At 42.1% G+C, this 22,482-nt stretch overlaps 2 protein-coding genes across 10 annotated transcripts in view; both read left to right on the top strand.

The window, feature by feature from the left end:
• Nucleotides 1-9,390, top strand: part of dab1a (DAB adaptor protein 1a) — a 210,211-nt gene extending 200,821 nt beyond the window's left edge. For 6 of the 7 annotated variants that reach the window (XM_030132440.1, XM_030132441.1, XM_030132444.1 and 3 more), the window contains 5 exons: nucleotides 435-841; nucleotides 1,935-2,130; nucleotides 2,221-2,369; nucleotides 3,783-3,879; nucleotides 7,214-9,390. In XM_030132440.1, coding sequence (XP_029988300.1) covers nucleotides 435-841; nucleotides 1,935-2,130; nucleotides 2,221-2,369; nucleotides 3,783-3,863 — 833 coding nt within the window. In that variant the 3' untranslated portion in view covers nucleotides 3,864-3,879; nucleotides 7,214-9,390. The remainder of the gene's footprint in view (nucleotides 1-434; nucleotides 842-1,934; nucleotides 2,131-2,220; nucleotides 2,370-3,782; nucleotides 3,880-7,213) is intronic. The other variant, XM_030132443.1, reaches the window with a different exon arrangement.
• A 5,586-nt stretch (nucleotides 9,391-14,976) lies between these two features.
• LOC115418114 (fibrous sheath CABYR-binding protein) overlaps nucleotides 14,977-22,482 on the top strand; it is a 13,063-nt gene continuing 5,557 nt past the window's right edge. For all 3 annotated transcript variants that reach the window (XM_030132449.1, XM_030132447.1, XM_030132446.1), the window contains exons 1-10: nucleotides 14,977-15,194; nucleotides 15,549-16,720; nucleotides 16,861-17,021; nucleotides 18,258-18,446; nucleotides 19,063-19,378; nucleotides 19,481-19,608; nucleotides 19,904-19,929; nucleotides 20,049-20,083; nucleotides 20,248-20,416; nucleotides 20,934-21,093. In XM_030132449.1, the coding sequence (XP_029988309.1) occupies nucleotides 15,186-15,194; nucleotides 15,549-16,720; nucleotides 16,861-17,021; nucleotides 18,258-18,446; nucleotides 19,063-19,378; nucleotides 19,481-19,608; nucleotides 19,904-19,929; nucleotides 20,049-20,083; nucleotides 20,248-20,416; nucleotides 20,934-21,093 (2,365 nt within the window). In that variant the 5' untranslated portion in view covers nucleotides 14,977-15,185. The remainder of the gene's footprint in view (nucleotides 15,195-15,548; nucleotides 16,721-16,860; nucleotides 17,022-18,257; nucleotides 18,447-19,062; nucleotides 19,379-19,480; nucleotides 19,609-19,903; nucleotides 19,930-20,048; nucleotides 20,084-20,247; nucleotides 20,417-20,933; nucleotides 21,094-22,482) is intronic.

Below are 22,482 nucleotides of genomic sequence, written 5' to 3'. Positions count from 1 at the left end.
TCCTCCTCTATAATCAGGTAGTTTCCATCTCTCTCTGTGTGCATGTGTTAGTGTAGCAGGGCAGCAGAGGTTAAATGTCAGTCTTCCCTGCTGTTGAAAACAACTAGAGACCGGAAAACAGAGACTTGCAAATGTGTAATAGAATAAGCTTGTGCTGATGAATTTGAGTGATTTTAATGAGTGTTTGTCGAGCTCTGCCTTTACATAATGACTCTACCTCATTCTGGAGGTAATTATGATAGTTCACCATGACCATTAAGAGACACCACATTAACTGTAGGCAGAAGTAGGGCAGCTCTCTCTGGTGATTCATGGGTTATATTGTGTATGTGTGTCGGAAAAAACTGTTGTGTGATGCTGCGGATATTCTAATCACTCGTTGAGTTGTTTTCAGCCCTATTTGAAATATCAGCATCTTTTGTGTCTCACCACAGGTTATGTGACGATGGGAGCAGTACCCCCAGGCCACTGGTCCCAGCAGGCGTTTGCTGCCCAAACACCACTGGCCTTTGGTGTCCAGTCTCCTCTGGGTCCGGTGGCTCAGGTGCTGCCAGGTGGCCAGCCCCTCATCTGGGGCCAGGCCAACATCTTCCCTGCCACTCAGCAGCAGTGGGCAGCCATGGCAGCCGGAGCTTTCCCACCCACAGCCTACCTCCCTGCCCAACCTGTGGGCACCCTGCCCGCTGCCATGTTCCAGACTCTCACCCCTGTCACGACTGTGACTCCAGCCGGTGAAAGCCATTCAGCTGCAGGAGCCAGCGCCTCAGCTCCCTCCCCTTCGGCATCGTCGAGTCCGCAGCATGGGGAACGAGCAAAGAAGATGGGCAAAGAGATGTTCAAGGTGGAGAGCTAATGAGTTCTGACCAGTACATAATTATGATATCTCCAGGGAGTTCCTCAAAACCCTGCTGTTTTTAGAAAAATCCTACGATGACTGTAGCACAAAAAATGTGGAAAGATAAATATCAGCCAGAGGTACAGACTTTCTCTCTTGGAAAACTTTACCTTGGCATCTTTACTAGTTAATTTAAATCTAGATCCATGTTTATAGCAAAATAGCAGAACTGGAGCAGGTGCGGACTTCCTTTAGACTGGTGTCCAGGACTGAAAACAAAGTCTATATACCTCCATGACAGAGGTGAATGTAACAGGGTGGCAAGGCCCATTACATTTTCATATAATTGTAATTATTTGAACTAACTACAGTTATTTTGTGTAATCATGATAATTGTCTCTATTCAACTGTATAAAAATGGCTGGATAAAACAGAAATGTCATACATCCATCATTATTTCCACATGATTTTCCACTGCAGTCACTTAATGACATCCCTTCATCTCAAGGCTCTTAACTTTTATCCGTGCCTGCCATTACTCAGTAATTTTTTTGTATATTTAAGTTATTTATATCAAATCCTTGTGTTGAACTGGTGACATCTCCAGGGTTTACCCTGTCTTCACCCATAGGTACCCTTAGGGATAGGCTCTGCCACCCCTGCAACCATACGAGGAATATGAGAATGGAGAAAATGGAGATATATTTATGTCAAATGCGCCTTATGATATTTTTGTTTACAAAGCTTAAAAGGAATTTTCATCTTTGGGTACCACTGTTTAAAGCCAATAAATAGCCCTTGATATTCATTAGGTGTTTAAAGAAACTGTTGTTAGACTTATGCTGTAACAGTGGCATGAAACGGACATGAAAAGACAAAGTTATCTATTTATATGACAATCATCAACTAAACTTTCACTGTAGTCACAGCCCTAATGGTAACTTCAGCTGACATGTGCAGCACATCTTTCAGTAAACTTTCTTCCTTTTACCTGTTACATGATCTTCATTTTTATGTAGATATAGTTCAGTGTATCGATGTGTTGGTGTCTCTGGTATTAACCTGGACCGACCTGACCAGATTTTCTCTGTCTCTCTAGGATTTCCAGCTGGCAAAGCCTCCAGCCATGCCATCCAAGAAGGTGGATCAGCCCAACTTAGCAGGAACCTCAGAGGCATTCAGCACTTACTTCAGCCGTGTGGGCACTGCCCAGGACACGGACGACTGTGACGACTTTGACATTTCTCAAATGAATCTGACACCAGTCACCTCCACAACACCATCCACCAACTCGCGTAAGGCCTCATGCTGTTCATGACTTTATTTTTCTCAAATCACCCTCCAGTGTGTTGCAACATTTGACTCAACATGTCCTCTATCTGCAGCACCCACCCCAGCTCCCAGGCAGAGCTCTCCGTCCAAGTCATCAGCCTCCCATGTCAGCGACCCCCCCACCGACGCCACAGATCCCCCCACAGACGACTCGTTTGGGGAAGCAGAGGGCAGTCCTAGTCGCAGTGGAGAGGAGGATGCTGTAAGTGTGTGTAGTGATTGTAGAAGAGCTATGTGCAAGAAGTCAAGTGTGTGTCTTTAATAACTCACTCCTTATGCTGCTATAACCTGCGCAGCATGTCGAGATCTGCTGATAAATAGCCTTTGTAGCTGCGTTGGCGGGCCAGGTAATCACTCTAGCTGATTAGGGGGCCGATGCTGTTGTGTCCCTCGGTGTGCAAGTTTGTGTTTGCCGGTGCATCAGTGTGTGTTTCTTTGTGAGCATGAGCTGGAGTGCGCCTGCATAAGTATGTGGCTCTTTTTGTGTGTGTGTGTGTTTGTGTGTGTGTGTGTGTGTGTGTGTGTGCTCAACACAGCATTAAATTAGCTTGTGGAATTGTCATCATTAAGCTGTTATTAATATCAGCAAGGTAGCTTCCATACATCACTACTTCTATATGGACAGACTCATCTGTGGTTAGATGAAGGGAAAATAGTCCCCCAATTTTTCTTCCAGGGGCAATTAATACTTATTTTACATGCAGCACCTCAGTCTGACAGAGAAAGTGACAGAAATTGAGGAAGGATGTGAAGACAAAGAGAGCTTCTTAGGAAGGACGGAGAAACTCCCTGTGACTTTGACCAAAGTCCTTGCAGAATGACTGACCTTCAAAGAAACATGACTTTTCTAGTACTTTCCCCATCATTTGTCTTTTTCTCTTTGTTTTTTGTGTTTTTCATGCCTCTTTCTCCTCTTCTTTTTGCCCTCCACTCTCCAAGCGTGAAACATTAGTTTTATGCCTCCAATCCAGCTATTATTGAAAAAAAATAGAGGACTTTCACACTTCTGAAAATGTCACCAGGCCTGAATAACACACAGAAGCTCTACACAACCCAGAGAAATGCGCACTGATGGTGGCACTGAGTGAGTGAGTGTGGTGAAAAGGTTACAGAGAAAAAGAGAAAGAAGGGGCAAAAGCTGGAAAAAAAAGCCTCCTACTCTCTGTGGGGTGAGGTGTAAAAAGCGAATGTGTTTTAGGTAAAAAGCAGCCGATCGATAAAACGAACACCACTGTGGCTTTCATAATAGACCACTGTAAATGAGTACTCTTGTGTGTGTCTGTGTGTGTGCGTGTGTGTGTGTGTGTGTGTGTGTGTGTGTGTGTGTATGTGCGTGCATGTGTGTGTGTGTTTAAGTATGTTTGTGTGGTTTTGCAAATGTTTTTTGTGAGACAAGACAGGCTGTGTGGGCTCAGGGTGTCCTTATTTCTCCTTCAGAATATTGACACTTTTTCTCTTTGCTTCCTGTTTTGTCTGCTCTTGTAGTCTTTACTGATCCTCTAATACTTCTTTCAGATTTATTCTTCACTGTCTACTTTCCACTCCCCCTTATTTCCTTCTCTTTCACTCCTCCATGAACCTTTTCCTCCTTTCTTCACCTTTTCCCCATCTTTAGGTGTGTGGTTCTGGGTCGCCCTGCCCCAGTGAGACAGCTGAGCCCAGCCCAGACCAGGCCAGTCCAGAGGCTGGGAGCTAGATAGCAGCAGGGCAGGGTAGGTATTATTTCCTCTCCACCCACTACACCTCCTCCCTCACCTCCTCTCTGTTCTTCTGGTTGACTGTTTCACCTTCCGCCTACATCAGCCTGTGCTGAATCCTTTTTTAATCGTGTCTGTATTTTGCTGGTTTTCTGTTGCATCTGTGCTCTCATTTTTACGGCTGTACCTCATTTCTACTTTGTGTTCTATCACAAAGGAAGGCATGTCTTTGACCCTGTTTGAGTGGTAATGTATGAGTGTGAGTTTGTGTTTTATTTTGTTCCTTGTTGTAGCATGAAATGGGGTTTTGCGAATATCTACTTACTATACCATCACATGTGTGAGTTTTTGACACCGTGTGTGATGATCTTCATCATGCATGTTGACTTTGGTCATAGTCCTCTGTGCTCTCATTGTGTCCTGTCTTTGTGATGTGTTACCTAAATCACACCCAGCTCCCTAAATAGCCACATCTCACTACCGAAGCCAATTGTGTGTGACAGCCAATCAGAAACTGTGCACTTCAGTGAACAGGATGTCTTCAGGGATTGGCCAATGTTGTGTGCAGTATGCAGATTTTTTTAATATAAACATGTCATTTTATGCATTATGCATGTTTGTGATGTAACATGCATCATAACCATTTGCATTATTGTAAGGAATCAACCCGATAAAGACAAGCATCAGAATAATAGCATGCTGTATGTTTTTCCTCTTCTGATATATATTAATTAATATGATTAAAATATGTATGCAACCTCCATGGGCTTCACAAGAAGACAGACACCAACAAAGAAAGCCATTTTGGTCCCACATTCACTACCCTGTGTCTTCACCCACACAATTCCCGGCTGTGGCTCCTTAATGATAGCTGCTGGCACTCACACAGAAAAAATGGAATGGTTTTGTTTTCATCAGCTAATACAGGGGTGCCAAGATTAATGAGTGCACCTACATAATTGGCATTAATTAAAACCCAAGAAGCCTCCTAGTCCTTCTCCACTCCAGGAGAAGAGGAGGGTTGGCTTAGCAGCCCCTCTCCCCTGTTGGCCAGCGTCCTCATATTCAGACTGTCTGAAGCTGCAGGGCAGCAGGTGGATGCGGCCCTCGAGTGGGAGGACGGATTGTAAAGTACTGTGAGCTGAATCTGGCTGGAGACTGACTGTGTGTTGTGGCCAGAAGCTCAGAGTTGTTCCTCTGTAGTAGGTGGACTGCTTTGGTCCCGGTCCAGTGGCGCTGCTCCCATATGGTGTTTACTTGCTCAATCACATCGACTTTAGACATCTTCCCAAATACACACACACACACACACACACACACACACACACACACGCACACACACACACACACACACACACACAAACAACTGTTCATTAGGCCCATTTATTCCCTAGACAAGCACACCTGTGATCGATACTGTGGCCACCTGTGCTCATGCCAGAGCCAAGGGTGTCTGAGTATTTGACAGAGTGTTTGCTGCTACCATGTCTGCTTGTCCCGTCATCCCACTCCCACTGTGTGGTGTGGACAGACATGTGTTCAGGCTAGTGGGAACATAATTGTTTATTCTGGTGCAATCTCCTCGTACCCGGTGATGCTCTTCCGTGGTTCACTGAGCGACCTCGCGTTGCTCACCCTGCCCAGGGCCCTCCGCTCACCACACACATGCACATGAATGTCCACAAATACTTGAGATTTACCAGCTCATACCTCCACCCAGTCCCTCCCTTGTTCACACTGGGGTTGATGGAGCTGATGCCCCCGTTTGGCAGCACTGGTTGGATGATGTAGGGTGACACAAGCAGGCTGTGGCTCCAGTGCAGGGTCTGAGCAGTGTGTGCTTGCTGTCACTGCTTGTCTCAGCCTCTTTGTCACCTCTCTCAGGGCTGCTGGCAGCTACTTTCTGCTGACTGTCTGGCCTTGGCTGGCCCTACAGTTACAGCTCTGTATCCCAGAGCCCAAAACCTCAGCTAAATGGCCCCTCTCAAACATGAGCCCAGTTTTTGCTCTGTTAGTGCTAGTGTAGATGAGTTCAGGCAGGGCGTATTAACAGTGCTGAGAGGGAGTAAAGAATTGTAATTCTGAGTGCAGTTTGACTCTTAATAATATGCATCAGTACCATGTATATGATGATGAACGCAGCTAAACAGACCACGGTAAGACAGTATCCTAGGATAACCATCAAGTTTACACTCCACTCTGGGGTATATCACCATGGATTGTTTCTTACTGCCTTTAAATTTAACTTCATGTACAAAATTTAATAAAGCACAAAATATTCAGTTTTGGACTTTGGATAATGCAATGCCTTTCCTCATGTCAGCAAACATTTTTGTCACTTAACACCGCTCACTTACTCCTGTCAGGTTCCTTCAGATGAAATGAGCATCAGGTACTGCAGCTAGTGTCGGAACTGCTAATAGACCTTAAACTCAAAACACACTTCCTACACCCAGTAAGAGATGTTTTCCCGAATATAACAGGACAAGTCAGTATGCTCCAATCAAGCTGTCTGCATGGCAGATTGAGTGGCTGGCTCTAATTATGTGTACGATAATAACAGGCCCATTGTGTGTGACTGCAGCAGGCTTGGTGCTCTAACTGCAGGGTGTTCCATCATCCACTGTTGTCTCCTGGCTCCGATGGATAGAGATACAGACATGATGACTCATAACTGGTCTTTCTAGGCGCTACTTTATACCTCTGATTCATACTGGTCCTGGAGGAAGCCTGGAGTGGAAGAGTCCGTGCCCATTGTGCACGCACATTGACACGCTCACACAATAACTCACACACACACACAAAGAGATTAGAAGTACAACGGTTGAATTTTTCAGTCAGAGCTCTGAATGTGTTGAGGGAAGAAATGATTGGTTGTCTCTGTCAGTGCTGTGTGCTACTGCCACCTGGTGCTGATGTGAGGTATTGGAATGAGAAAGCCTGTGCAGATGTAGTCCTGTGTTCTACTACCCATAAACCCCTGCTTTTTAGTACATACTAATGCATTGTATGTGAAACACAGTATAATAAGCACCCAGGATTCTCCTACTGTATCTGATTATATTTTGCAGTTTACAGGTCACAATGCCTCTCTGGCTATTTCTACCCACAGTCCTGTTCACAGATACATCACACTGGCTCAACTGCCAAGTTGATCTCACGTGTCAGGGCTTGTTACATGGTGAAAGAGGTTTGTCAGCTGGGACAGAGGATCAAAAACGTAATGTCCGCCCTTTTATTTGTGTACTACTCTGAAGAACTGCCAAGCTCAGACATTTAAGAGAATTCCCATGCTTTTAACAGATGAGACTTGTGTGAAATTGCTGATATTTTTCTCTTTCATACACAGAAGGGGAAGGACCCTCTCTACGCCCAGATCAACAAAGGGAAGAAATAGAGACCCACAGGAAGACAGACCTGACCAGCACCGAGAGAACAGGAAGAGAACCTTCACCTCTGTATGTGCGTGTATGTGTGAGTGTGTGTGCGTACGTGCGTGAGTGTGTGTGTGTGTGTGTCTACATGTGCCTCTGTCTGGCACAGCTCCTGCCTGGCCAAGCCCTTCTCCTTCACTCCTCCTGCTAACAACCTCCCAGGAGGAGTCTCCACACTCCCTCTGCTGTCCTCCTCCTCCTGTGCTCCTCCACCTCCTCTCTGCAGTCTGTTCTCCTCCTGAGACGACAGAGGCCTCTCGGTCATTCACTCCAGGCAGGAGGGATATCAATCACTGAGACAGATCCAGTTCTCCCTGCACTGTGCTGTCTTCTCCTCTCTTCTCCCTGTGGCGACTCATCACACCCAGCCTTACAGATATAACCTGCTCTGCCCCTCTTCCCCTACTTCTTCTGCCGTCCACTCTCACACTCGTCCCTCTGCCTCCACTTGTCCCTCTGGCCGGAGACTGTGCTGCCAAGGAGGGACTGAATCAAGCAGTGCCTCCCTGTCTCCAAACATGCCCACACACATGCACGCTTATCAGGATTAGAACGATCATCTTTTGTTTTCAATGGACAGAATCTGCGTCTGTAGCATTGAGATCCCACACGAGGAGCCAGACTCTAATGGGCCTATCAGGGATGGCCCGTTACCGAGAATACTGCTTCTGATTGGTGGGTTAGTTGGTTGGTTGGTTAGTTGGTTGGTTGGTTGGTTGGTTGGTTGGGGTGTTTTCCCCATTCTTGTGAGTGTCTGCTGGATCACTATGCAGAAACAGACTCTCTGGGAGCTACTCACACACAAACACACACACACACACGCACACACACCCCGATACACACGTACTGTACACACAGCAGTCAGCCGACACACACTCACACAAACATAAAACAGGCATCCCTCACTTTCTCTAACACACACACACACACACACAGAGTTATTTGCCAAATGTCTCTCCTCGCAGACAGACTCATCCAGAGGCCAGAGGACCAGACATACCGAGGAATGGACTCTGAGAGGGAAGTGTTGCGAGTCAAACAGATTCTGTGATTGAACTGTTCATTCTCTATAGCTTTTGTACAATACCAATTAAAAAAGAAAAATTGAATTTTTATTTTATAAGTCAATCAAGCCGCTGGGGTCAGCTCTATAGGAGTTATAGAGTCTACATGGCTTTAAGGCATCTGATAGTTGGTTTGCCAAACTCATTTTGTAAATAATAATAACAACCATTTTGTCCACTGGACTTCTGTGCCATAAAATAGGAAGGCTTCAGTTATGCAAACTCTTAACGTTACCCAAGCAATACCAACATATGATTTCTTTTTCCAGATTTCACACTGTTTTCTTGCCCTGTTTTCCTCTGAATATTTTCTTTTTGTGCTCAAATGTTGTAGATCTTTGTTCTAGCCTCATGACTAATTCTGCTTCCAGCTACAAACATTGCACTTTTTTTGTCCTGCCATTAAAACTTTCTATTATGTCCCAACCAAATTAACTTCTGCAGTTTATTGGAAGGCTGTTGTTTTCTATGCCATAAATTTATATTCATGTTTTACAACTATGCGTTGCAGGCAGTAAACATGGTTTCAGTCACTGTAGCCCAGTCTGCTCCTCAGCTCCATCCCATAAGCCCCAAATAGTTTTTAAGATACAGTGATGCTCTGCCCATCTGTCTGTCTGTTGGTCCGGTGCCAAACTGCTGCTGAGTCCCAGTGTCTGTGTGGACTGCAGCATCCTCTGCTACAACTACATCAACTGTGATGCCAATGACTCCCTATTTTATGGCCAGAGTCCCCATGTCACCTTGAGAGCTCTTTTGGACTATGACATTGATTAACTAAAAAAATTGACAACCAGGAGATGAGCAAAGAAACTGGATAAAAAGGGAAAAGTTGCTGTTTGAGTACATAACATTTCTAGACCTATTTTAACTTTACCTCAGCTAACAGTTTCTTAATGTAAATTGACACATTATTTTTATCTTTATGAATATGACATTCTACAGTGGGTTTTTAGATGATTTTTTTGTTCTCTTGATTTAAGTATTCCACCATGTATTACTGTTACAAATAAACACATCCCAAATGACTAATTTGTCTTTTCATGTCTTGTTGTAAACTTGCGTGTATGTGTGTGCGTGTGCGTGTTTGTTGGAGAGTAATGGGGTGTGCCTTGCAGAGGTGACCCCCAGTGTGTCTTTAGTGTAAGGCGAGGAGTGCCACAGTATTTTGTTGTAATTTAACATGACTTTAATGGCCTGTCACAATGGCAGCCTCTAATGCAAGCTGTCATAAGCTTTATTAGCACCAAACTACAAAGAAGGGGCTTTAACCTTCTTCGTATTACCACCCCACCCCACCCCTCCTCCATAGCAATAGGCTATGCCTTAAAACAAGGTTAACACATGTTGTTAAATCCAATATTGTACTGGACAAACTGAAGAATTAGTGACCATGTAGGGTCAGTTCACACATACTTTATATGCAGTTTCAGTTTTACATGCTCAGGTTTGATCTGTGTGGTTTACGCAACCAGCATATTATGAAGATAAACGGAGCTGTTTATTTGTACTGCTCCGACTGTTCAAAAAATGTATTTGACAGCAGTGTGACTTTCCAAAATCCGTGTCCCAGTTACTGTATAATCCTCACTGCTCATTGTCAGCAGTTTTCTTTGGGTACTATGAAACCTGTCAGGAGTCTGTCAGTGCTGAAGTAAGGGATTGTCCAGAACAGCTGGGACTCTGCAGAGATGAGATGCAGCTTTTTTTTTCTTTCAAAGCTGTGAACATCAGTGATATTCAGTTCACTTCCTTCACATCGTCTATGTTCTTCTGTAAAATGTACCTCCAGATCTCAGCAGATACAACACTTTGCATGGCCTGATACAACTGAGTTACTGAGACTATTTTATTTCGTTCTTGTGTTCAGACCATCCAGATCAGAGGCCACATACAGCCCAATTTAAACTGAAGCTGGCCAGACCAGTAAAATAATAACATCATAACCTACTAAGAATTTCAACTCCAAACTCTTCATCATACTTTAGAGTGAAAACAGAATTACATTATGAAAATATTTACATCTACAAATGGACTAAACATTTAGTAAAAATTCCTCTTTCTTTAAAGACATTTCAGGTTGTTGATATTTGTTCAGGTCATTTGCATTTTTTGTAAAAGGTTTGTTTCTAAATGTAACTATTTTCATTTATTACTTTTTTACTCTAAAACAGAGAACATTTTGGAGTTATTTCTAGAATATGATAGTAGTAGCGTGTTGACCTGTGGGAATTCATGGGTTCTAGAGGCAGTAGAGTTGATGAAATGGGGAGCAGAGCTAAGTTTACTGATGTAACACACAGATTAAGAAAAATACAGATGGTCCTCACTGTGTTTTGTATTGACATCAAAAGTAAGAGGAAAGAATGCATTCATAATTACTTTACATATATATATGTCTCTAAAAAGGGCTTTACATCATTACTGTATGAGTTCAACACAGTCACATCACTTGATGAGTTGACTAAGTTTACCGGTGTAACACACAGATTAGGAAGAAATAGAATAGCCCTCATTGTGTTTTGTATTGACATCGATTTGGACCATAGATATTTACACAGGACTGAACATGACGGTTTATTGCGGCAACTCACTGTCATTCTGTGTCCGGATCCACTGAACTCTGGTCCACCTGATCTGAGTCTGCACAGAACCATCTGTCACCGTGTTACAGAGGGGGGGGAGTCCAGAGGGGGACGTTAACTGGCTGGGTCTGACCAGGGACCGTTGGAGTGGAACCGAGCCACAGTAAGAACCAGGCCAACCTTGTAGCGTGTGATCACAGCCAGACCTGGTTCTCATGTCCCGTCCCGGTGGTTCTGTTGATCTGGATCCAGCTCCCCCCGTTTGTGGGTGTGAATGGACTCGTCTGTTGGCCGCCTGTAGGCCCATTGTAATTTTAAAAACAACTAGAAGCACTCGGAGAGCGCAGACCTCCGCCAAGGCTGATCAGTGGCCCCCCCTGTGGGCCCCCCCCACGCCAAGGAGGTTATGTTTTTGCCAGGGTTTGTTTGTTTGTTTGTTTGTCTGTCTGTTTGTCTGTCTGTTAGTGTGCAACATAACTCAAAAAGTTATGGACAGATTTTGATGAAATTTTCAGGGTTTGTTGGAAATGGGCCCCCCCGTGGGCCCCCCCACCCCCGATCACCACCAAAATTTAATCATTTCTTCCTTATCCCATTTCCAACAAACCCTGAAAATTTCATCAAAATCTGTCCATAACTTTTTGAGTTATGTTGCACGCTAACGGACAAACAAACAAACAAACAAACAAACCCTGGCAAAAACATAACCTCCTTGGCGGAGGTAACTAATAACTCCAAAAGTATTAGTCGTATCAATAAGCTGTTTTCACCAGTCTGATCCTTGACCCAAAATCCATAAGTACTGCAAGAGGTAAAGGCTAGATCTGTGCAGTTTTTCAGTTATAAAACAGACATATACACGCACGCACACAGAGGTCACTTGGCTATTATAATATAGGTTTCACCGGTCCGACCTGCTTGACATCTAACTGGGCTGTATGTGGCTCCTGAACTTAACCCTTTCATGCATAGTGGTCACTACAGTGGACAGCCATTCTACAGCTGTTCTCTTGTATATTCATGGGTTTTGTTGTTTTTGTTGCGTATCAGCCAACACAGTGGACACTTATGCATCATACACTGCAATTCATAGCATTACTGTAACTTTGCTGTTCTTGATAAACCTGATCTGCAGTGATCTGTTTTAGTGTAAATCAATTGCTAATTGTTATTAGACTGTAATTAACAGGGTTTTTTTTTTTGTTTTTTTTTATTTATTTATTTGTTTATTTTTGCATATTATCTCCATGAAGTGAATAATAACTAGTATTAGAGTATGTTAAAATGTGAGAAAACATCTGATTAGCAGCATTAAAAATGTTTTTTATTGCATAGTACTCCAGATCACTTTCTGATATTAGCTTTTAAATACATGTTTCTTTGCTTCAAAAATTAAATGCATGGTGTCCGGCTGAGTGGACATTTTTGTAACTCCTTAAAAAAAAAAAAAAAAAAAAAACTTGATCACATTGTTTTTTCTTGCCTGAAGAGGAATAAAAACACTCAGGAAAAATATCTTGACTAAGGCTCTCATAATTCATGCATGAAAGGGTTAAACAATTTTGACATCTTCGACTGTTAAACTCTTCAGTCTATCAGTGTCATTTTTGTATTTGACAGATTCATCTCATGGGCCCGATTGGACATTTTGGCGGCTCTGTTCTGGCCCGCGGGCCGTATGTTTGACATCCCCAATCTATGTTCATTAACCCTTTCATGCATAGTGGTCACTCCAGTGGACAATTATTCTACAGCTGTTCTCTTGTATATTCATGGATTTTGTTGTTTTAGTTCCATATCAGCCAACACAGTGGACACTTATGCATCATCCAATACATTGACATTCATACCATTACTGTAACTTTCCTGTTCTTTTATCTAAATCAATTGTTAATTGTTATTAGATTGTAATTAACAGTTTTGGGGTTTTTTTTGTTTTTTTTAACACATTTTTTTTTTCTCTTTTTGCATATTATCTGAGAGAGTAATAACTAGTATTATAGTATGTTCAAATGTGACAAAACATCAGATTAGCAGCATTAACCTCCTCCGGACTCAGGAAAGTGACATTTTTAGCTTTTTTCCATTAAAAAATTGTCTTGATTGGAAATTGTATAATGCAACAATTTTTTTTAAGGTACATTTTTAAAAATTATTTTTATTCATCTTTTTTTTTTTTTTTTTTAATGGAAAGTCTGTTGCAATGGACAGCATTTTTTAAGTAAAAGTGTTAAACTTTTGTCCCCTACAAAGGACAAAAATACATTGCTGGGTCTCAGGAGGTTAAAAATGCTTTTATTTCATACTTTTCACGCAGTATGTCAGTAAATACATGTTTCTGAGCTTCAAAAATTAAATGCATGGTGTTCAGCTGAGTGGACATTTTTGTAGTGCCATGAAAAATAGGTTCATAAAAAAAAAAAAAAATTCAATCACATTATTTTTTTCATGCCTACAGATGAATAAAAACACTCAGGAAAAAAAATCTTGATTAACCCTTTCATGCATAGTGGTCACTCCAGTGGACAGCTATTCTACAGCTGTTCTCTCGTATATATTCATGGATTTTGTTGTTCTTTTTTGTTTCTTTGTTTTGTTTTGTTTTTTATTTATTTATTTTTTTACACATACCTTTATTAAAGTTTTAAGACACTGCATATCTTTTCTGGCATGAATTGGTAACATTGTGTAGATCTCTCCTGAGCATAAACCCCCAGAATCACTAGCCCTCCCCATAGTTTTCACATAATTTATCAGTCGGGCGGTCGTGGCTCAGTTGGTAGAGCGGGTTGTCCAATAACCGAAGGGTTGGCGGTTTGAATCCCGCCCTGTCATAGTGTGTTGTGTCCTTGGGCAAGACACTTCACCCTCTTTTCCTCCAGTGCCACCCACACTGGTGTATGAATGTTTGGTGGTGGTCAGAGGGGCCGCAGGCGCAAAATGGCAGCCACGCTTCTGTCAGTCTGCCCCAGGGCAGCTGTGGCTATAGATGTAATTTACCACCACCAGAGGGAGAATGTGAGAGTGAATGAATAATGGGTCAATAATGTAAAGCGCTTTGGGTGTCTAGAAAGGCGCTATATAAATCCAATCCATTATTATTATTATTAAATACATGTTTCTGTGCGTCAAAAATTAAACGTGTGGTGTCCAGCTGGGTGGACATTTTTGCAACTTCGTGAAAAATATGCTCATAAGAATTTTTTTTTCATTTTTATTATCATTATTATTATTTTTATTATTTTTTACTTATTTTTCAGAAGAAAATTTTCAGTCGCATTGTTTTTTTCATGCCTAAAGAGGAATAAAACACTCAGGAAAAAAATTTGATTAAGGTTCTCATAATTCATGCATGAAAGGGTTAATCATCCATATAAAGCCAAATTTTCTTAGTGTGCCAGCCTGTCGTGCAGCTCAGAACCATACACAGACCCGTGGAAAGCAGTAGACATCACAGTGTGTGTAAGGCCCACACACACCTGTAGTCTGCTCCATGACAGATGAACAGCTTTTAAACGGTCTTAGGAAGCCAGTATATCGATCATGTGACGTATTTGTGTCATATTACGAATGCTTGCCTAAATTCTTTTGTATCCTCAGTAACAATCCTGGAATGTGGACGAGCCTCTTGTGTTTCCCATTCCTCTGTGTACCTCCGTGATTCCATTTATATTATAGTTACACAATGGCCTCCACGGAAAGAATGAGTCTACCTATATTCAGATGTTCCTGGAAAATATGTCCTGCTTTCCTACTTAAACACGTGTTAAATAAATGATGAAGACAGAGTTTTAAACAGTACAGAGCCGCTCCATGACACTGAGTCACATTTGCGCGTACACGCAGTGCCAGCTGAGCGACATTCCTGACGCATTAAAAAAAAAAAAAAAAAATCCGAGAGCGGTTGAGAGAGTCCCTGTGTGGTTTTCAGTGTTCACAGTCAACCAGAGCCAGACCCGTTTGACAAGACTGGTTGTTTTTTCGGCATGAGTGTGCGTCCTCCTGCACAACCTCATTCCTGCACTGAAACCAGCCCCGGTGCGCGTGGGACAACCTGCTCTCTGTCGGAAACACGCGTCGACTTAGATTAGTTGGTCGAAAGGATCAAGTATTTATTAGTGGTGTATTTTCATCACTTCCAGAATGAGAGGCTGAGAAAAACCAACAAACAAACAAACCAAAACACCGGAGTGAAGGAATTAAAAGGCTTTTGTCGTTTTGGTGGATATCAAAACACAATGGAACAGGTATGTTGGACATCCTCAAATCCTGGAAATATTATGTTTGCTCTAAATGTCATGAATCAGAGTAATGATTTAGTGATGTTTTATATAGTTTTTAAACATTACACTGTTTTATCTTGTCAAGACCTCTGATTGAGACTGCAGAAACAAAACAACACATTTTAGAAAAGCACTGATGATTTTTCCAAGCATAAAAGATTATATATATATATATATATATATATATATATATATATATATATATATATATATGATGTCAAACTTTTGTAACTCTTAACCAGTTCGATGACCACATGATGCACATCTTGACCTGATAATTATACTTTAGACTACTGCATTGTGTGATCCTTCCTCCAGGACGACACATTAGATTTCAAAGCTCTGAGGGCCAAGTTCCAGGATGAAGAAGTTCTCCTGAAGCAGCCCAAAATCAAACCCGCTCTCCCAGAGAAACCCAAGGTGGTCCCCCCTCCACAGAGCCCCCCTCATTACCTTCCTGCAGGAGCACGCCCCTCCTTACTCACCTCCATCAACCAGACACTGGAAGGAAAGACCCCGGTCACCCCCAGAGTGATCTTTAAGGATGAGAAGAAGGAGAGCAAGAAGCCACTGACACAGACTAACTCTAAGACAAAAGACAAGAGTGATGGGAAGGTAAAAGCTGGGAAAGACAAGACGAAAGCAAGCAAAGAAAAGCTAAATGACGAGTCATCGGACCAGAAGCAGAAAAAAGAGACGAGTAAAGAAAAGAAGCATTCGTCTAAGGAGAGCTCTGCAGAGCTGGTGCCGGCCGCACCTCCCCCTAAAGCCACAACATCAAAGAAGAAGGGCTTCCTGGGCTTCAAAAAGTCAGCAAAGAGAGAGTCAGTGGAGATTCCAGCTGAGCCCATCCTGGACACCCCCACCGCAGAGGTGTCTGGACCCATCCCACTCATCCCTGTGCCTTCGGAGTTTAGTGAAACCTCCCCAGAGCCGGTAATCTCTGTACCAGAAGTGCCCCCACCGGACATTCCCACTTTGCCTGATTCCAGTGCTGCAGAGGAGATGACCCCACCCTCCACCACCCCTGCCTCCCCTGAATTCACCCCCCCTCCTGTCGTTATCCCTGAGATACCATCTCCTCAAGTCCTGACCCCTGAGAGTGAAAGTCCTGCTTTACAGGTTTCCAGGCCAGCAAGTCAGAATGAAACCATTCCCGGCCCACCACCCACTTTAACCCCAACGCCCCCTCCCCCTTGTGCAGACCAGGCTGTTTCTACCCCTCCAGTGGCTTCCACTCCATCTCCACTGCCTCCTGAGCCTGAAATCCCAGCTGTAGAAGATGTACCGGCAATAGACATGGGTGAAATGGAGATCCCCTCTCCTCTAGTCATAGACCCCCCGCCCCTTCCACCATCTCCCAAAATTGAGCGCCCAATTTCGGCTCTGTCCGCCCTGGAGAGAGCAGAAGACATGAGTCCAGGAAAGAGGACCCCGCCAGGCGACCAGAGGATCTTCAATGCTCTGGAGAAGGCACGCAGGAAGTCAAGGTAAACAACACAAACCTCATCATATCCCACAACACGTGAAGCTTTTTTTTAATGTTCTCAGTTCTAAAAAAGTAAGTGAAGCGAAGAATATTGGATTTTTGACACCAACTTACATCTTTTAATGCCTTGTTTGTCCTCAGCCTACCGAAAAACACCAGCACAGCCTTCTCTGTTACCCCACCTCCAGAAGAGCTTCCTCTGACCCGCTCCCTCCCAGAACTCCCACCTATTGATTATGAGGATCGGGCTGGGAACGCCCCCCCGCCAAAACCACAGCAAATCAACGGCTTCGACCACCTTCGTAAGTTCCTGTGTCTCCCATAAATGTGTGTATTTTACACACATTTAACACAACCTAAGCATGAAATACCCAAGAACATATCTCATCATTAGAGCGACAGGTGCGACAGCCTCATTTATAGGTGTAGGGATCGCACATACACAAACACTGTGAGATCAGTCTTGACATTCCTCTTTTGTGCCAGAAACAACTGAGCAGCAGGCAGGGCAGAGCTCCACAGGTATGTCAGCAATGACGAAGAGGAGGAGCAACGATTGGAGTATGTCCATCACCACGGGTTATGTAGTGTGAATGTGAACATCTGTGTATTTAACAACCTCATATCAGCGATCGTGTTATCACTGCGAGTGCATGTTGTAGTGCACTTATCTTCTTACATAACTGCTCAGATTCTACACAGATATATGTTGTTTTTACTTCGAACGTCAAATAATTTCGAATGTTTCTACACGAGTCCAAAGTATTGTCTTGTCGTCACACTTAAACTATTTAATTTGCATATTGAAACTTCAATCATATTTGCATTTTAAAGCCAAAATGTTAATTATATTGCCCCTCTTTAAATGAAAAGTGCTTTACAAGTACTGAGTATGACGAGATAAAGAATTGACATAAAAACTACACATAATTATAGAAAGAGTACAGACTTCAACAGACTGCTGCACGTCTCTGTTAAGCTGTGTTGTTTTACTTGTGTAGTTGTTGCATTATCTCCACTCTGCAGAGTTATAACATAACAACTTCCACAGTGTGCTAGACTGGTTTGGTTTCCTCACAAATCAAATTCTTCCACTTCTTGTCTTGTGTCTTTTCTCTTTTTAAAACTTCCTTCAGACGTTTTAGATGACCTTTGTGGCTCCATGTCTTTACTCACAGCACTGTGTTCATATATGTCCTCTGGAGACCCAAGAAAGTAGAAGTTTAGGCTTTTTTACATTAAATAATTTTCTTGATTGGACACAGGATAATGCAACAACCTTTTCGGATACATTTATTATTGTTGTCTTTATGTCCTTTGCAGAGGACAGTTTTTTTTTTTTTTTTTTTAAGTAAAGCTATGAAACTCTTAAAATACAAAAATGCCTTGCTGGGTCTCATAAGGATATATTTTCCTCCTCAAAACATAATAATTTAGTGCATAAACATATTGTAACTAGTGATTTGTTACATGTAATTACACAGATAAAGAGTTAATCAGACACTGGATTAATGTGATGTCATTCTTTGCATGGCAAGTCTCTCCAGTGTTGGAGGGCATCACAGAGGAGGGGTCCAACGACATCCCAGAGCTGCTGGTTGTTCCCCCTCCTCCACCCAAGAAGCCCCTCCCTGACCCCGAGTCTCTGGGTCCAGCTCCAGAAAAAGCTACCAGACCCCCGTCAGTCGACCTGAGTACCTTCATCCCCCCTCCTCTAGTAGAAAATGGTGAGGTCTTCATCGGATGCTCTGTGTCCCATGTGTCCAGTCCATCAACAGCCCCTTTAACCCTTAAAGACCCAAACGTCCACTGGTGACCAAAACCATCTACTGACATACCTGTTGATCCACGTATCTTATCAATACATGTAAATAATTGGTGTAAAATACAGTTTGCCGTCTTTTCATGGTCATCAGATATGACCCATTTGGACGTTCAGAGGCTCTGTAGTTACCATGGAAACACTGTCATCTTCTACAATATTGATTCACCAGTAAAACCTATGGAGTTTGGTTGATGACAGTGGATGGACACACTTATTTTTCTGTTTAGTTAATGATATTTTTGCTGAAAAAGTCATTTTTCCTCATTTTCCTCTGTTTTGATATAATAACCTTTGAATTTACTCTAAGCTTTAATGAGCATCTACATGATCAGTGAATTAAATATAGGAAAATGCATGATTTACACTGAAAGACCTTCAAATAAAGAGGATAATATTACTATAAATGGAGATAAATCACTTAAGAAAAGTTGAATATATGGAAAAATTAATTTGGGAACTGGTACAGAAGTACCACCGGGCATTTATGGGTTAATATGAGTTTCCTTTTTGTCTCGTAGCTGCAGAAATGCCAGCCCCTCCTCTTGAATTCTTAGAAACAGACACTGACGTCGGGGGACAAACTGATGTCCCTGAGTTTGACGATATGACTTCAGATGCTCATTCTCCAGAGCTGCCGGTGTCGGAGTGGGGCAACGGGGAGTACGCCAGTTCAGATACTGTAGACGGACAGAACCTTCCAGAGCTTCATAGTAATGGGACAACTCTCCCCGTAGAAGAAGTCCAAGCAGCCCCTGTTTTTGACGAGGAATACCAAGATAATCCACTCCCTGACACGTCCGTCCCTGCCTCTCCTGACTCTTTAGTACCAGCAGGGTAATATGCACAAATTTAATCCTAACACTCTTCATTACAGAATTTATTTTAACATTTGAAACACTGACTTTATTTTCATGTCTGTTTGTCGACCCCCTCTAGGGCCCAAGTAGTATCTATCAATAACACCTATGCGAGTACAGAAAATGTATATGAGGATGTAACTATGTCTGCAACCAAAAAGAAAGGAAAGAATGATGGAGGCAAGAAACGCAAAGGACCGCCTAAGAGTAAGGACTCTGTTTGGTTAACACATAACACACTGGCACTTTCTAAACACCTGATACTACGAGAAGAATATTGATAAGATATGTACATACTGATGCTAATCACTTCTAATCCTTGTTTCATCTCATCTTCAGTTCATACTTGTTTAAATCTGATATTGGAAGGAAAGTCATATTTTTATGCTCGTGCTTTGACAATAGTAAAAAAGCTGGATATTACAGGTGTTTTATATGTCTTTAGATGTCAAGTTGCTAAAATACCTTGCTTTTCTTTTGTACCGCTGTGTGTTTACAACAGATCCATATGCTGAGGCACCAGAGATGGTAAGTTTAGATCATAAGAATAAAATGTATTTGTCACTTAAATGTATTGCATAATATGTTGGAGATACTAATGATCTGTGCAAATTGAATCAATTCTTATCTCTTGCTGGTGTTAATAGACTGAAGAGAAAACCAAGACAGGCAGGTTCAGCAGGTAAGGCCTTCTTTTTTGACCCACTTCTCTTTTTATCTCGCTTATTCCCCAGACAATGTTAGCGAGAGAGTTTGTTTTTCCTTTGTTTTCTTCATAATCTCTTTTAAACATGCTGCAAAGTCTTTTTCAAACAAAACGGTATCATTGAATCTCTCTTGTTGCAGGGGCGACAAGAAAGCTGCTGCTGAAGGACCAGATGAAAAGGAGCTGAAAAAGAAAGAGAAGCAACGTCTGGAAAAGGAGAAGAAGGAGCTGAAGGAGAAACAGGAAAGGGAAAAGAAAGAGCAGAAAGAGAGGGAGAAGAAAGAAAATGAGCTGAAGAAGAAATTCAAAGTGAGTGATGTTATTTTGACAGGAGTGGGAGGTAAGGAAGGTGAACACGCAGCATTGGGAGGGTGGGGTATATGTTTTGGCTCACAAACCTGTCTGGATTCATTCCTCCCAGTTAAAGAGTCAAGCGGTGCAGCATATGCAGGCTCTAATAGAATCTGTGTAAACATTACTTTCATTGTTTGTGATATTCCTGACAGAAGATCTTTATTCTTATGTTTTACTCTGTGATAATCCTGTTACAACAAAGGAGCATGACATTGATCAAGATCAGTAGTGTCCTGATTGTGTATGGGTTTTTTTATCCATCTGCTCTGGCCAGTTCAGTCCCCATACATGCATAACGTGCATTAGTTCAGCCAAATCATATCTACTGTATAAATATATGTATATAATGAAATCCAGACACTGCTGAGCCTGTTAAGTGGAAGTTCTCACCATAATCACACTCATATATCACAAGTATGTGTTATCATGTGTTTGCATATGTACATATATAAGAGTGTGATATCTTCATTAGATCACAGGACAGGAGGACACCATGTACCAGGCGACAGTAACTGTAACAACAAAGGGACGTAAGAACGATCTGCCGGTCAAGAGCGGAGACGTCATCAGTATCATCCGAACAACCAACTGTCCCAAAGGGAAATGGCTGGCCAGGGACGGCAGCAACAACTGTGAGTCACAAAAACACCACCGGCTACGTTCACACTACAGGAGAAAGAGACCCACATCTGATCTTTTCCTTCATATGTGACTCATATCTGTTTTTCATCACCATGTGAACAGCATCAAATCAGATTGAATATGGTTTTTAAGATTCTGATCCGGGCCACTGCCTACACAAAGTACAACTAACCTGAGTATGTGATTGTAAAGCAAAGACAGATTTAGTGTATTTTATTATAATTTTTCTGTATGTCAGATCAGAATTTATTATCTGTTCATGTTCAACCTTACACATCTACAGTAGGAAAATACAACATGCACATCACTTGACATAGTTAACCCTTTCTAGGGCACTCATTGAAAGACTGAAATTCCAAATTTCAACCTCAGTATGTTATTTGAGGACATAAAAACAAACTTTGGTATTTTTGTGATGTTTTTAAAAAAAAAAAAAAATGTAGAAAATCAAGGTCAATGAAGCTACCATATTTACAAGAGGTATATATATTAAAAAAAATACAAGAAAATCACATGTATGGTGAAAGGAACATGTATTTTAGAACAATAGAACATCACTTTTATAACAGTAGACCAACATAAGTGCTGATTCAGACGCCTGTCCACATCCACATTATCCCTTTGAACATCATTCCTTACATTAGTACCATTACTTCATGGTACCTAACAAAGCAGGTCCACTCACTGTTCATGCAGAGGTGGACCTTACAGACCCTGTAGACCACATTGGACCTGACATTATTACCTCACTGTCCTCACTGTAACTGTTGCGGTCACTGTCTTGTAATGCATGTGGAAATAACCAAAAATAGTCACTTGCCTGATAAAGGGTTAAACACTGACAGGAACCATTTCACTGCACAGAAACTATTTTAGAATACTTAGTTTTATGTTTGGAATACACAGCTTCTACTTGTTGTAGTGGAATATATTGACAGTACATGTATGTATTTATACTGAAGGAAACAATCTCAACACTTTTAACATCACTGTTATTGTACATGTGAGTCAGTTCAGAACTGTGACTATTTCACACTAAAATGGGATTCTGGACACATTTAGAAAATAACTACAACTCAAAAATGAGATCTGAGCAAGAGAACTAAGGCAGTGTGAATGTAGCTTTAAAAACACCTTCATATTGTGAGAAGTGAAGTGTTCAGCTCAAGGACAAAGGGTTGGAAAAATAAGTCATACAAAGAAAAAGATCTGTTGCTTTTTCATAACCAACCATCTCTCTCTCTTGTTAACAAGAGAATTGTTGACATTTGTACACACTGCACTGTAACTTGATGGAAATCATAGACGCCTCATGTGGACGCTGCCAGAATCTTGAAACTCCCCGAGGCGCAGTCATCTTACACAAACTCAGCCATGAG

The sequence above is a fragment of the Sphaeramia orbicularis genome, chromosome 4 (genome assembly GCF_902148855.1).
Source record: "Sphaeramia orbicularis chromosome 4, fSphaOr1.1, whole genome shotgun sequence".
Lineage (NCBI taxonomy): Eukaryota > Metazoa > Chordata > Actinopteri > Kurtiformes > Apogonidae > Sphaeramia > Sphaeramia orbicularis.
The sequence above is the reverse complement of the archived record's forward strand: the minus strand, read 5'-3'. Positions and strand labels throughout refer to the sequence as shown.